Source organism: Psammomys obesus, unplaced genomic scaffold, assembly GCF_907164565.1.
Source record: "Psammomys obesus unplaced genomic scaffold, mPsaObe1.curated_primary_1811, whole genome shotgun sequence".
NCBI lineage: Eukaryota > Metazoa > Chordata > Mammalia > Rodentia > Muridae > Psammomys > Psammomys obesus.
Genome location: NW_026585504.1, coordinates 59,047,479 through 59,064,359, shown reverse-complemented (window position 1 = coordinate 59,064,359; position 16,881 = coordinate 59,047,479). Strand labels below are relative to the sequence as shown.

At 36.6% G+C, this 16,881-nt stretch overlaps 1 protein-coding gene across 3 annotated transcripts in view; it reads left to right on the top strand.

Annotated features, from left to right (window-relative positions):
- The window catches only part of Ptpn4 (protein tyrosine phosphatase non-receptor type 4), a 154,818-nt gene that overhangs the window by 29,259 nt on the left and 108,678 nt on the right, over positions 1–16,881 (top strand). For all 3 annotated transcript variants that reach the window (XM_055601678.1, XM_055601661.1, XM_055601669.1), the window contains exon 2: positions 4,574–4,728. In XM_055601678.1, coding sequence (XP_055457653.1) covers positions 4,591–4,728 — 138 coding nt within the window. In that variant the 5' untranslated portion in view covers positions 4,574–4,590. The remainder of the gene's footprint in view (positions 1–4,573; positions 4,729–16,881) is intronic.

Genomic DNA, 16,881 nt, shown 5'->3' with positions numbered 1-16,881 from the left:
CTTCCTTCCTTCCTTCCTTCCTTCCTTCCTTCCTTCCTTCCTTCCTTTCTTCTATTTCTACTTTTAGGTCTTGCATTGTTTTATTCATTTCCTTCTACTTTTTGTTAATGTTTTTATAGATTTCCTTAAGGGATATTTATTTATTTCCTCTTTAAAGACCTCTATTATATTCATAAAGGCTCTTTTAAGGTCTTTTTCTTGTGCTTTAGCTATGTTGGAATACTCAGGGCCTGCTATTGGCTGCTGGGCTCTAATGGAGGCGTATTGTCCTGGCTGTTATTGATTTTATTTTTATGCTGGCATCTAGTCATCTGGGATTGGGAAGATTGTAATTCTAGGTGTTGGTAATATTCTGGGATCATGCCAGGTGTGGCTACTGGAGGGTCCTAAATAAAATGTGTTTCTTGGTATTGGGAGCTGACACTTAGAAATGGGGACAGACTAGGGATCAGAAGGAGTTCTTAGGAGGGAGGAAGGCAGAATTTTCTACCAACATCTGCTTATTTAGTCTTCTTGGAATGAGGGTAGAGGATAAAGAGAGGTCACCTTGAGAAGGTTGCTATGGATGAGACTTGGGGGGATTGGGATTGGATTTGGAGGAGCAGTGGGAGAGGTGAAGATCTGCACTTAGTCTGCTTACTTCCCTTGTTAGAGTAGCCTGTGGAGTCCCAGGGAATGCCTGCTGGAGTTGGGAGTCTGAGATAAAGCAGTGAGTGGGGGAAGGAAGTTAGGAGAGGGCATATCAGTGTGATACACTAGAGATGGAGGCCATAGGAAAAGGTGGCCACAGCTGGTGGTCTGCTACAGAGCTGGGAATGAGACTCACCAGAATCTACACGAAGAAGAGCATCTACTGTGGCAAGTTCTTCTCTGACCTCTTCCCACCCCCAGAAAAGGAGTGAGATGGCATGTCAACAATGATAGAGAGTTGTATATATATACAGAATAACAAATGAGCCTCTGTCGGCTTACACATTACCTCATTTTATATTCAAAAGTACTATATGAACCAGATTTAAGCATAGAACCTAAGCTGAAATTTTTAGAAGAAAATGTGAGAAAATCTTTAGCATCTCAGTTTGATGAAGTACTCTTAGATGTGACAGCAAAAGAGTGGATCAAAAGAGTGTATGTGTATATATGTTCAAAAAGCCAGTGTAGTGGTCCACACCTTTATTCCCACCACTCCATAGGCAAAGGCAGGAAGATACCTATGAGTTTAAGGCCATCTTCATCTGCATAGGCCAGCCAGAGCTGCAACAGTGAGAACCTGTTTCAAAAAAAAGGAAAGGAAAAGAAAACAAAGTATGTTTATTCATCAGCAATGATACTATTTAGAATTATAGCATACAATTGGAAAAACTTTCCACATTTCTTGGTGTTTTTAAATTTCTGGCATGTTACTCTTTGACATGCCAGGACAATAAAACAGGTATTCTCAGAGTTTTCAAAATTATATTTTAAACAGACATCTAACAATCTTCAGACTATATGATTTGAATAGCTAAAATTCTTGTTTGAAGAGTAAAATGCACTAAGTTCAACAGTACTTACAGAGAAATACATCCTCCAGAAATATTCAGTGGAAAACATAACTTAAAATTCACATCTCACAGTAAGGTGACAGCCCTTCAGCATGTGTGGTGGGGCCTTACTACACTGAGCATCTCTTCAGCTCATCTTTTGTAGTTTTTAACATAACGTTATGCTTTGCCGTGTTTGTACATTTTATTTTTTTGTTCAGCTTTTTATAGTTAAGCTTATATTTTAAATTTGACTCCATGTATTTTATATATTCACCACCTAATTTGTAAACATGACTAGTTTTATTTCTTTTTGTATGTACCTCACCATTCACTACACTCACTTTCACTGAATTATTTGCTTTGTTCCCAATTTTAGGGTAAAAATGTTTAGGCTCTAACCATTAAATTAATTAGTATAATAACCATATATACTGTTTTTGTAGATGCCCTTAATCATATTGAAGAAGGTCCCTTTCTATTCTTTTTGAGAATTTTTATTGTAAAAGCTTGGTAAATTTTGTCAGATGCTTTTCTGCATTGATTGACAAGTTTATGTGATTTTTTTTTCCTTAGTTAATATGGTAGATGACATTGATCAGTTGTGGTATTATTTAAGCCTTGCCCCACGTCAGAAATAAAACCCTTCTTATACATTTTTTTTCATGCATTGATGAACTGTATTTCTTTGGAGTTTCAGGAGAATGAAATGAACGAGAAGTGCTGCCTAGTGTGCTTCTTGCGAGATTGTGTTGAATGTCCCTTAAATAGTCAACCATCTGAGTGTGAAAATGCCATAGGCATTTAAATTTTTGAATTCAAATTTTAAAATGTCCCTTATATTAATTAAATTCTGATATTTTGTGCTTTTTAAAATTCAGAAATTTTTTTTAATTGAACCACTTTACGTGTCAAATTATTGCACTCAAGTGCAAATTATTTTCAGTATTATTTTGATGTCTGCAAGGTCCAGATGGTGCCCTCTTGTTTCATTTCTAATGTTAATAGTTTTCCCTTTTCTTTTGTTAATCTTGGTTCATTGATCTTTTAAAAGGATCAGCTTTGGGTCCCATTGATTTTCTTTTTCTTTTGAAGCTTTGTATAGACGTATTTAGATTTTCCCCCCATTGTTTACTGTGGTTTCATTAGGCTTTTCTCTTTCTGAGTTGTTAAGGAGGTTAGATGATTGGTTTGAGGTATGTCCCGTTTTCCTATTATATATATGCAGCCCTATAAATTTCCTTTATTAGTGCTGCTATATCTATCACCCACAAATTTTGCTAAATTATATTTTTAGTTTTAGAGTTCTGTGTATCTTTTGGTTTCCCTTAAGATTTCTTCTTTGTCTCATATGTGCTATTTACTTTCCTTGTGTTTGGAGATTTTTCTATTGTTAATTTCTAGTTTAATTCTCCAGTTCTTAGGGAACATACTTTGTATAATTTCAGTTCCTTAAGTACATTTAGTTTTGTTTTGTGTCCCAGGATCATGGTAAATGTTCAAGACACATTTGAAAGTAATATGTGTTCTACTGGAAGTGGCAAAGTGTTTTATAAATGCTCATTAGATCTTGGTAGTTGATGTTATTATTATATTCTCATATTTCTTTTTTTAATTATACCAGTGTTTGAGAAATGATTTGAGTTCTTCATATTGGATTTTCTTTTTATTTGTTTTCAAATTTTGATTCATATTTTATGGCTGTGGATTGTTGTTTTGTTTGTGTACTCTTTATCACTGTGTGATTCCCCACTTTACTAATTTTTTTTGAGGTGACTTCAGGTTATCTAATATCAATGTAGCATTTCTTCTTTTGTTGTTTCCATGATCTTTTCCCTTTTTCACACTTTCTGGCTACCATATTATGATGTGTTGAGTTTCTTGGAGGTAACTTTTTTGTTGTTTGTTTCCTGTCTTAGCGGATGAATCTTATCTGGTTGGTCCCTCCTTGTCAGCATAATTAAAACTCTTCTTGTATTTTAGCTTTATATTTAATATAATGTTAATATTTCCTTCAGCCTTTATCTATGAGATATTAACTCTAGTTACTGAATACTACAAACTTGTAAAGCTGTTTCTATTAGTATTTCTAGTAGTATTTGTTTAGTGATTGTTTGTATAGCTTACTATTTATTGTTTATGGTGCATGCCTTTAATCCCAGCACTTGAGAGGCAGAGTCAAGTAGATCTCTTGAATACGAGGTCACCTTGTTCTATAAAGTGAGTTCAGATCAGCCAGGGCTATACAGAGAAATCCTGTCTCGAAAACCCCTAAAATAATAATAATAATAATAGTAGTAGTAGTAGTAGTAATAATAACAACCCGAATGCCTGTGTTTCTTCTTTAGTTTCCTTTATCACATTGTTTTTAAGGTAGAAGTTGTGTGGAATGCCTGAAATGGTTCTGTTCTTGTTTTTTTCTCTAATATGATTGTTAGTTTTCTGGGAATAGAATTCAGTGTTTAGGATTGAATTCCAGCAGTTTAGGAGGCTGAGGCAGGAAGGAGTTCTAGGCCAACCTGGGTTTATAGTAAGGCCCTGCCACGTCCCCTCCCCCATTAAAAAAAAAAAAAAGATGGAATAGTTGGTTGAAACTGAAATTGAATAATCTTTGCTATTGTTATTATCCTACCATATTTTTTAAATAAGAAGAGCAGATAGAGTTACTGAAGTAAAACAATCCTCTCCCCTGTTGTCATTCTACAATATTTTTAGAAAATACATTAGTGAGTAACATCCAATTTGCTGAGCTATCATATTCCTTCCCCTTTCTAAGTGCGTATACTTTGCATTGGAATATGACTTCCCAAACCTTTTCCCTTTAAATCTTTTCAGTAGAACAGTTGAAATAAAGTTCTTTAGAGTGGTTTATAATTTTAGCATAAATAAACTAAATATATATCTATTTTATACATAATTTTCTTAATCTTAATGTTTCAAAGTTTGTAACTTTGTCAGTTTTTTAATCTAAAATGTGTATTAATTGGTTTTTAAGCTATCACGTGTCTTCCACTCTTTCTTATTTGGTGATTTTTGTTCTTTAAACCTAGCTCCTGTGTGGACAGTAATGACCGCACGTTTCCGATTGCCAGCTGGCAGAACCTACAATGTCCGAGCATCAGAGTTGGCCCGAGACAGACAGCATACAGAGGTGGTTTGCCACATTCTTCTTCTGGATAACACTGTGCAGGCTTTCAGAGTTGACGTGAGTATTTCTCCTCCTCCCCTTAGCAGCAGCAGCATCTTTTTTCTTCTTTCTCTTCTTCCTCCTCTTCTTCACCTTCAGCTCCTCTTTCTCTGGATATTAGTCTGAATTAGATTTATTTTAAAACTAAAACCATTAAGTTATAGTACAGTTGGAACCGTCTTAGATAAATATGTCTGCTCATTAAAACTGAATCTTTCAAAAAGTGCTGCCCACTCTGTCCACAGACAGTAGAACATCCTAGTTCATGAACAGATCAGTATGTGGGAGGTTTTATAATGTGCATGAGGGTACCTGAAAAGAATTTCTTCTCTTAAGTACCTTATATGTTTTCAGGAAAGCCTTATTTATAACTATGAATATAAACAAAGATAAGAAATAAGACTGATCTTACATATAAGTATTGTCTAAAAAGGTTTATTCAGCAAGTATTTGCTCTTGTTATTAATAATCTAGTTTTATTTCTTTGTCATTTGAGTTTCACCTGTGTTAGTATTAGTTCATTCATTCTCATTGCTGTGTGCTGCTATTTTGTATGAGCATACTATAGTATATCCATTTTCCTATCTCTGTTTAGTTATTCTGTTTTTTCTTGGTTTGTATTTGGATTATTTCTGCTATGGGCTCTTAAGCTCTTATACTTGTCTTAGTACTGTATACAAGGATATACACACCTTTTTTTATTTTAAAAATTTCAAATCTGTAGGGAATGTATTGTATTGAATATACACCTCCCTCTACCAGACTGAACTTCTGTTAATATTTGTACATTTACCTTCTTTTTCTCTTTTCTTCCTGAACTCCCTGAAAGTAGACACGCCAATAAGTAATTAGCATTGTGAGAGACTTTTAAATTTATACAATATGACCATCATACTCCCAGCTTTAGCATTATATATGATACTATTTAATATGTAGTCCATATTCATATCCAAGTCTGCTATGACATATCCTCTGTTTCTGGATGTCTCACTTGTGTGTCTCTATTCTTTGAAATCTGCGATTTAAAGCATTAATGTTCATTTACCAATTACTTTAAGAAGCCCTTATTTTCCTTATTATTGTTTTCATGTATAATGTGCATGGGGCTGGAGGGCACATATGCTACACAGTACGAATGTGGAGCTCAGAGGACAACTTTGTGGAGCTTGTCTTCTCTTTCTACCACTTTCCACGGGTTTTAGAGATCAAACCCAGATGGCCATGCTTGTGAGCAAGTGCCTTTACCCACCGCACTACCTTGCCAGTCCTGCTTACCAGCTTTTTAACTTAAAATTGTCTCTCTATTGCTTAGGTAGCAGGGTCACTAATTTACCTTTAAAAAATCCTAAATTCTGTTTCACATTTGAAAACAAGTTGCAAAAGTAGTGAGAATTTCATTATTTATGAGGAAATTACTTAGCCCAACAGCTCAATGTGCTTTTCTTTTGTATTCTATCTACTAATAGATGAAGGATAGGTTTCCAAGCAGAAACAAAAAGTAAAGAGAATTTTCTTTCATAAAAATTTCTGATTAATATAACTATGTATCAGACACTTGATTTAAAAAATGAGGTCCCCCCCGTTATGGGCTCATTAAAATTTTTTGGAGGTATAAATTTAATCTTATTTAGGTTAATGTAAATTTTAGTTAATGTAAATTTTAAGTTATAGGTCTGTATTTGTTTCAAAATTTTGAGAAGAATTTGCTGTGTGTTTAACATCTTGCATAATTTTTCTCTTAAATGAATAAATTATAATTAGTTGATAGTAATATGCTATTTCTCAGTGTAGTAATTATTGTACTAATTCTTTTATTTAGAAAGGCATGCATTTTATGTGTGTGTTTTATTTTAGGCGCACACACACTTACCCACCAGTTCCAATAAAGACATTAAGTTCTTCAGTGCTTAAAGACATTCCTTGCTATTATCTCAGATCAACAGAAAACTATAATATCATGGAATAGTGTTTATGAGAAATTGCCTGTTGATATGTAATATACCTCTGGGTAGTTGGACCCAAGACATCCACACAGAGAGTGTGCTGTACTCTTTTGTGTAGGTTTTGTACATTTTAACCTATGTGAATAGCTTTCCAGTTATATAATTTGCCACCTGTGTGTGGCAAAAACAAGTTGCAGATTTGACAGTTATGTTCATGAGTTTTTCAAAATGTTTGTTTATTCTCTTTAAGTCTCAGAAATCCATATTGCAGGCAGCTTGTGGTAGGCTCACCAGCACTCTATTCACTGAGAAAACTCAGTTTTCTTTGATGGCCAAACAATGATTTGTGACATCAACCACTACTCTTTGCTTTTCATATGTGTGTGCTGTGCATTTTTTCCTGATTTAGACAGGGTCTAATTGTATATCCTGAGTTCTTACTTGGTCTTCCAAATGTTGAGATTACAGGTGTACACCACCACACCTGGCTTCCCAAAAAACTTGAATCACAAGTAAGATGTTTATTGTTGTCAAAGCCTGCTGTTTACCATCTGGTAGTCATCCTGTGAACCTATTTTTATGTCTTTTCCTGAGGGAGATTGATATAATGAAGGTCATAATAAAGGTATGGGTACAACTTTGCTAGAACTTCTTTCTTGTTATTGCTTTGCTCTGGACATGGTGAAGTAGGCCTGTTAATGCTGCTTCAGCAGTGGCTCTGCACTTATTCCATTTTTATACTTCTTGGGGCGGTGGTATCCCAGGATAGGGTTAGCAGCCCAGGGGCAAGTATAAGGAAAGGACTTACTTTTTGTCAGTAGAAGCCATTCTCTCCAGTCCTTCCAACCCCAGTAGCTTCAGTTGTTTAAATGAAAATAACATTCTAAAAATAACAATGCAAAGATTTTACCTGAATGCAAAGAATTCTTGTATCACCTACAGAAAACAAAAACTGATTCTTTAGAGGACCCTCTAGTCTAAAGTTAGCTTTTCTTTCCAAAATGTAATTCAACCAGCATTTTTTTTTCTAGCTAATACCCCTGTAAATGAAAAGTGCCCACTTGGGTAAGATCAGCTGCTCCTAATATGTCTCACCTGCAAATGTTGAAACAATGCTAGAATTTATTCTGTATATTTATTTGCATTGTATAAACATATATTACTTATAAAATTTTTGTTCTAACATCACACACACAATGTATATACAGCACACACAGACACAGACACATAATTTTTACCTTGTAACTCTTTTTTCCTCCTTATTGGGAATTTGTTATAGTAATATACCTTCCTCTTAAATATTATTTTTGATATTTTTCTGACTTTGTTTTTTTATTAGTCTTTTGAAGACCATTTATAGTTTAAAAAATTATTTTTGTTTTATTTTCTATGTGTGAGTGGGTTTGCTCATGTGTATGCCAGTGTACCATATGCATACCTGTTGCCCTTGGAGGCCAGAAGAGAATATTGTATCCTCTTGGACTTGATGGTTATGAAATGCTATGTGGGTGCTGGGAATGCAGCTCTTCTGGAGGAGCAGCCATTGCTCTTAACTGTAGAGCCATCTTTCCAGCCCCCTAATTTTTTAACATATTAAGTTGTTTAGTTTCTGCAAAGGAAAGCAACAGCTGTTATATATGAAGAGTTAGTAATAGTGTTATGACATTTTTTTCTGGATGTGCAAACATTTCCTTTTGGTTTATGATAAACATCAGATCTGATAGTTTTGGCTGCTGCTTTTGCAGTTAAAAAAAACTTTCATGTAAAAAGAGATCTGGAAGTAGATAGATACTTTACATTGAATAACTACTTAATTTTAGTACATTAGCTTACATCTTGGATTTGTTAACTTTTTTTAAAACTTTTTTAATGATTCTTTTTGAATTTCACATCATGCACCCTGATCCTACTTATCTCCCTGTCCCTTCATATCTGCCTTCTGACCTTTCAATCTCCCACCCCTAAAAAAAGCACAACAAAAATCTCTCCCTGGAAGTGTCACTGTTTGTCACACAGTATACTCTTTTGCTCAAACAACTTTACTTGGAAATGTTCATTGCAGTGAATTGTTGGTCTGGTTGGAGGCCTGTCTTCTGCTAAGATTTCAATAGTAGATTCTCACCAGGACTCCTCTTGGATATTCTGTTGTTGCCCTATGTCGTGGAGATCCTGCAACTTTGGTTCTGTAGGACTGACCCCTTCACAGGGCCCAGCATTTCATAGATGGTAAACATGTTGGAATGGGTCAACTCAAAGGCCTCGGGTGATAGCTAAGTCGTTCTGCCTGCCAGCTCTCTTGCACTCAGACCACGAGGGCCAGCTCTCCCGCTTTGTCCAGGTAAGGGGCAGGGCCAGCTCTCCTGCCTGCTGTTGCCAGCAAGGGCAGGAGAGATGCTCTCCATCTTTCTTGCTGCTGGGACAAACTCTCGCTTCTGCCATAGGCATAAAGGGGCAGGGCCATCTCTGCAGAGCTCACGCCCTCTGGTCAGCTCACCTGAAACCATGTCACCAGGGCCAGCTCTATAGTGCAGCCCAGGCAAGGTGAAGCAATTCTCCCAGGAGCTGCAGCCGTTGAGGGGCAGTGCCAGTTTTGCTCAGACCTTGGGCATCCACATGGCAGCATAGACCAGGCACATTTACATAGCCTGTAGTAGTAACATGGACATCAACATAGACCCCTGCTGCTGCAGGGCCATGGACCTTCTGTGGCAGCATGGGCCAGGACATCATCATGGCCTCAGGTGACAGTATAGGTTACTCATATCAGACTGTTTCTCACCACCTTTGAGTCTCTAGTTCCGCCTCTCTTCATCATGCACACACCGTTGGGCTTCTATTTCTCTCCCATCTTCCATCTCTCACATACTTATTCATTGTAGTGCTGCCCGTCTGTGCCTTGTCAGCAGTGACATCTTCTTTTGAAAGGTAGGATGATTAAATGTTTGTCCAACCCAAAGATTCCAAAGGAAATAAATCCCTGGCCGAAGTTAAACACAGCATTGTAGGTGTACTTTTTGGTGTTACTTTATTGGGTTCTTGTATCTACCACCCTTCTAACCCTTAGTCCACCCTAATTCTTTTCAACTCCCCAAAGCTAGTTAGGAGAAAAAGAAGGTTAGAGGGAAGTGGGGGCATAGACCTCTTTAGATTACTTCCTGCTGGTTAGGGGCTCCTTGAGGTAAATCCAATCTTTGTCATCAGAATATCCAGCAATCCAGCAAACCAGGAGCAGCAGCTGTCATCGCCACAGGCCCTCTCGAGGCTCTCCTATTTATTACCCTCTCCAGAGTTCCCAGAATTAAGCTATCAGCAGCTGGCAAAAATCACCCCCCGCCCCCCAGAACACGAGACAATCATAGTGGCTGTGGGCAAGCTGAATCAGCCCCATAGCCCACACCTAAGATTGAAACAAAAATATTAACATAATGTAACTGGGTCTCATTCATGCTAAGTAAGCACTCTGCCACTGAGTAATACTACTACCATGCTATCATGTATTTTTATATGTCACTTAAAATTGTTTTTAGATTTTTAACTTTTACTTTATGTGTATGAGTATTTTGTTATGTATGTATATTTTTCAAAAGCATGCCTGTTGCCTGTGAGTTCAGAAATACTCATTGGATTCCCTGTAACTAGAGTTAGGAGATGGTTGTTAAGCCACCATGTGAATACTGGGAACTGGGCCCAGATCCTCTGTAAGCACAACTGTTCTTAATTACTGAACCACTCTCTAGTTCCAATGACACTTCTTTTTTTTTGTTTGTTTTTTGTTTTTCGAGACAGGGTTTCTCTGTATAGTCTTGGCTGTCCTCGACTCGCTTTGTAGACCAGGCTGCCTTCCAACTCAGTGATCTGCCTGCCTCTGTCTCCCAGAGTGCTGGTATTACAGGCATGCATCTCTGTGCCCCGCCAATGCCACTTATTTTTATTATTGTATAATTCTTTTGTTTATTTCATTTTCTTTTGAGTCTTTCTGTGTAGTTGTGACTCACCTGGACAGAACTTACTGTATATCAGACTGGCCTTGAATTGGTGGTTATCTGTAATGGTTACTTTTAACTGTCACATTAGTAAAATCCAGAATCCTCTGAGAAGATAGTTTTGTCTAGAGTAGGTTGATTTGTGGCCACATTTGTGGTGGAATTTCTTAATTGGGTTAATTGAGGTGGAAAGATTCATCTTGAATGCCAGTGGCACTATTTCATGAGCTAGGCCCTGGATTGAACAAAAAAGGGCGAGTGGATGGAGAAGGTGGGAAGGGAGCAAGTGAAAGAGAGAGAGAGAGAGAGAGAGCTCTTGACTGTATATATAATATGACTAGATGATTCAAGTTCCTGCTGTCTTGGATTATAGCCAAGAATTATGAGCTAAAATAAGCTCTTTCTCCTGTAAGTTGCTTTGGTCAGGGTGTTTTATCATGGGCACAGAAAAGCAATTCAGATACAATCTTGAACTCTGCCTGTGCCTCCTGAGTTCTGCAACTAATGGTATCACTACCATGCCTGAATTTTATTACTTGTGGTTATTATGAGACAACTTATGCTTTTCTTATTTATACTTTGTTTAAATTTAAACTTTTGTGAAAAGTTTACTAGTTGTGCAAAAGTTCTAGATCTGGTCCTATATTGTATGATATCTAGATATCAGATAGGTAGTTTAGACATATACTAATGTCAAAATTAAAACTATGTATTCTGAATAGTTGCTATAAAATAGGCAGTGTAGTACAGGGAAGTGACATAGTATAATAAAATTTGGGTCTGAGGACAGGTCAGTGCTTGAGGTGATAGGTTTGATTCTCTGGGAAAAACTATCTTTTATTCATTCATTCATTCATTCATTCATTCATTCATTTAGTCTGATGTGGTGGAATATACCTGTAATCCCAGTACACAGAGTCTGAAGAAGGATTTTCTGTTCAGGGACTATGGAGTTCCAGTATAATCTTGGCTACCAAAAGAAGCAACCAAGCCAGTATAAGGGCCCAGAATATGAGACTTGATTTGTATCTTGATCCACTACTGCTTCATCTGTGGCATTGTTCTCTGAAATTTTGGTCTCAATTTGCATGCAGATGAAGTGGAAATAATATCATCTAATATGTTAGAACTTTGATCATACATAAGAACTATGTATGATCTAACTATGAACTAACTAAGTTCTATGATCATAGAACTATGATCATACATAAGCTGCTTAATGAGGATTCTGTTAGTTGTTCTAGGAATGGAACTTCAATTTTTCTTCTTTTTCTTTAATCTTTTTCCTCTTTAGTTACCAAATGCACAGATTAGAGGAAATGACCACCAAAGTACCCTCAGGTTCTGACAGTTGCAAATTTAAGAGTTTCCTAAAAACACAGGGCCTGGAGAGATGGCTCAGCGGCTAAGAGCACTACTTGCTCTTCCACAGGTCCTGAGTTCAATTCCCAGCAACCACATAGTGGCTCACAACCACCTATAATGAGATCTGGTGCCCTCTTTTGACATTCAGGTGTACATGCAGGCAGAAGAGTATATAAATAATAAATAAATAAATCTTTTAAAAAACACACACTGAATTTTGATTATTTCACAGACTTGGTGAAAGCTGTGCTACTTAAGAGTTTTATTACACTGGAAAGATAGAAGGAGGGGTCACATTGGGCAGACTTCAGGATAATTTGTAATTCTTTCTCTCCCATTAGAGCCACAAGTGATATCACTTTCCTAGTTAGGAATTCCATCAGTTTTATCAAGGCTCATTTTGTGAGACTCTAAGTAGCATTTAGAACTGTTACCTCTTACTTCAAAGAAAGCCCTCTTGTTTCTTGCCTTTCTAGTTACATTCTGGGTCTGTTTCACCTGCACCTTACACACTGACACTCCTTGAGTATGTTCTATTGTTTGTTGTTTCTTTAGCTTTCACTTTTTTTTCTGGTTTCTAGAGATTATCATATTTATTGCCTTCATTCATGTCTTTATGTTTCTCTATAATGCCAAAGGCTATGTAGGAAGCCGAGAACAAAAGAGAAGACAGGCTGGGGTTAAGCTAAGATATAACCTGAAGGAATGCCCCCAGGGATCTACCTACTTCAGATAGGTCTTTCCTCCTACTTTTCATTACTTCCCATCGTTTTGACTCTGTAAAAGGGACAATTCCTTTGATTAGGGAAGAACACTTACAATCCATTCACTCCTACAGCCTTGTCAACTGGTAGCTAAGTCTCCAATATGAGAGGATATGAGGAACACTGGGTATGGTGGCTTATGCCAAGTGCTGGGAAGCTGAGCAGGAGGACTGTCTCAAATTCCGGGCCAGTCTAGGCTACAGAAATTCAAAACAGTCAAACAGAAGATATAAGGGATAGTGCATATCTAAACTGCAGCTATGACTTTGTGATGTACTGCACAATAGACATGGAATAATGTCCAGGCTTCTGAAAAATCCTAAATTTCCTTCTTGTCTGTCCATAGTAACCTCCACTTTTCCATTTTTACGCATTTGCCTATTTTAGGTACCTAATAAAAGCAGTATCTGTCCTTGTCTGTCTGACTCATTTCACTCACCAAAGTACTTTCATAGTTTGTCCATTTATTAGCTTGTTAGGTGAACTTCATACCTTTTTTTAATGCCTGAGTAATATTTCATTATGTATATATGGCATTTTTTTCTTTATTCACTCATTAATTAGTGCATACTAGTTTTAGTCCTTTTCTGCAAAAGGATGTTATGAATAATGTCATTTGAATATGTGTACAGTTCTTTGGGATATATTTACATAGGGGATTGTTAGATCATATGGTTATAGGCATAAGGTTGTATCCCCAGTGAGTTCCTCTTTCTTCTACCAGATAGGGAGAAAGTAGTGTCAATGTCTTAAAGTATACTTAGACATTGGTCTGTTTCTTTTTACCAGTATTTTGGAATTTTATCATTAGGTGCCTATTTTAGGATTGTTACTTTCTAGTGATTTAACTTTTTTTTTTCTTCCGAGTTAGGTCTCTATGTACCCTTGGCTATCCAGGACCTCTTTTTGTTGTTATATGAAAGAATTTGAAGTGAAGGGTTTTAATCTATGTTACAAAGCAAGTTTTTTTTTTTCAGTAGTTACATAGGATATTTCTGACTCACATATTTGTTTTTCTGCAAAATGTTCTTTGACTAACTTCTCACAGCTTTTTATTTGCAAAAATGCCAACATGTTATTTGCTTATTTTCCATTCTATGAGCCTTGTGCATGCTACATAAGCATACTTCCTCTGAGCTATTGTCTCCAGCTCACAAAGCTGTGGGCTATTATTGCTGCTGTTGTTACTGTTACTACTTACTGTTATTATTAAATATTTACTGGGTATTAACTCAAGGCTTAAACATACTAAACAAGTACTCTACCACTCAGCTATATCCTCTGCCCACAAATTTAGAACTTAAAAGCTATGGCCATAAGCAACTAGAGAGAAGTAGAATGCAGTGCTATTTTTCTTATATTTTTGCAAGTATATAGATATAATTGTGGGTTATTAGGGAAAGCTTATTAGAAGATTAGATCACTGCTTCTCTAGTTTTCACAGTGTCTTTTGTGACCCAAGAATACATGTTTTATGTTTTTTAAATATATACAAGACAACTTGGATGCACAATTTTTCAGGTTGGGAGAGATGAAGAGTGCCTTCCTTGTTCCTTATTGATATTCTGTAATTAGCAAGTATTTAGTACATGTCCCAAAGTGAACAGAGTTAACTGCACTTACTGTTGCCTCACTCAGGGAGTAGAGCTTTCTGGATAGTACCAACCTCCTTTCCTCCCTCACTTCCTTCTTCCCTCCCTTCCTCCATCCCTTTCCCTTCTCTTCCTCCTTCCCTCGCTTCTTTCCTTCTTTCCTTAAGCTGAATAAGAAATCAGTCTAGTTTTACAAGTGCAGTCTTTAGCAAGAGGTTTTGAGCTTCTCAACAGAACTACTCTTATACTTAGAAGTGTGGCAGAATTGGCAGCCACTCTGCCCTTGGATTCCTCCATTCTCAGGACATTTGGCAATGTCTATAAATGTTTTTGGCTTTCACAGCTAGGCTATAGGATCCAGAGAATAGATGGGTGACACTGAACATTCCAACATGCAGTTTGGACTCCATTGTTTTCTACAGATAATTTTCTTCAAAATGCCATTAGTGCCAAATTAATTGAAATGCCAAATGTTCAGTACAATTTTAATGGATATTAAAAAATCTTGTAGCTGCAATTGTGACTCAGGAATTTCTTCTTCAAAATGTTGAAAAATCAAGACATAGAATCTTACTCAGAATACAGATTGGCCTTTTAAGTTGGTTGTTTATATTGTGAAGATACTTGATGAAAGTTTGTTAAACAAGATATTAATTACCATTTGTTGAAGATCCTATCTTTATTCCATTGTATGGTTTAGATGTCTTTGTCAAAAATCAAGTATCTGTAGGTGTGTGGGTTTATTTCTGGGTCTTCTATTCAATTCCATTGATCCACCAGTCTTTTTCTATGCCAGTACCATGCAGTTTTTATTACTGTTGCTCTGTAGTACAGCTTGAGATCAGGGATGGAGACACCTCCAGATGATATGTTGTTGTACAGGATCATTTTGGCAATTCTGTTTGTTGTTGTTGTTTTTCCATATGAAATTGAGAATTGTTCTTTCAAGGTCTGTAAAGAATTGTGTTGATATTTTGATGGGAATTGCATTGAATCTGTAGATTGCTTTTGGCAAGATGGCCATTTTCACTATGTTAATCCTACCCATCCATTAGCATGGGAGATCCTTCCATCTTCTGATATCTTCTTCAATTTCTTTCTTCAGAGACTTTTGAAGTGTTTTTCAAATAGGTCTTTCACTTGCTTGGTTAGAGTCACACCAACGTACTTTATGTTATTTGTGAAGGGTGTAATTCCCCTAATTTCTTTCTTAGCTCTTTTGTCTTTCATATACAGGAGGGCTACTGATTTTTTTGAGTTAATTTTGTATCCAGCCACTTTGCTGAAGGTGTTTATCAACTGAAGGAGTTCTCTGGTTGAATTTTTGGAGTCCTCATGTATACTATCATATCATCTGCAAATAGTGATACTTTGACTTCTTCCTTTCTGATTTGTATCCCCTTGATCTCCTTTGGTTGTCTTACTGTTCTAGCTAGGAATTCAAGTACTATGTTGAAGAAACCATACAGTGGAAAAAAAGATAGCATCTTCAACAAATGGTGCTGGTCTAACTGGATGTCTACATGTAGAAAAATGCAAATAGAGCCATATTTATCACCCTGTACAAAACTAAAGTGGATCAAAGACCTCAACATTAAACCAGACACACCAAATCTGTTAGAAGCAAAAGTGAGGAAGAGTCTTGGACTCATTGACACAGGAGACAACTTTCTAAACAGAACACCAATAGCACAGGCTTTAAGATCAACAATCAATAAATAGGATCTCATGAAACTGAAAAGCTTCTGTAAGGCAGAGAACACTGTCATCAGAACAAAGTGACATCCTACACACTGGGAAAGGATCTGTATCTGACAGCCTATATCTAATATCCAGAATATATAAAGAATTCAAGAAGTTAAAAAGCAACAAATCAAGTAATCCAATTGAAAAAATGAGGTACAGAGCTAAACAGAGAATTGTCAGTAGAGGAGTATCGAATGGCAGAGAAACACTTAAAGAAATGCTCAGTGTCCTCAGTCATCAGAGAAATGCAAATCAAAACGACCCTGAGTTTTCACTTACACTCATCAAATGACTAAGTTCAAAAACTCAAGTGATAGCACATGCTGGAGAGGATATGGAGAAAGGGGAATCTTCCTCCATTGCTGGTGGGAATGGAAAATTGTGCAACCACTTTGGAAATCAATCTTGTGCTTTCTCGGAAAATTAGAAATAGTGCTACCTCAAGATCCAGCTATTTCACACTTTAGGCATATATCCAAAATATGCTCAACTATACAACAAAGACATTTGTTCAACCATGTTTGTAGCAGTTTTATTTGTAATAGCCAGAAACTGAAAACAACCCAGATGTCCCTCAACTGAGGAATGGATACAGAAATTGTGTTACATTTACACAGTGGAATACTACTTAGCAGTTAAAAAAAAAAAAAAAGGAAATCATGAAATTTGCAGGCAAATGGATAGAACTAGAAAAGATCATCCTAAGTGAGGTGTCCCAGAAGCAGAGAGACACACGTGGTATATGCTTACTTATATATGGATGTTAGACATATAGGAT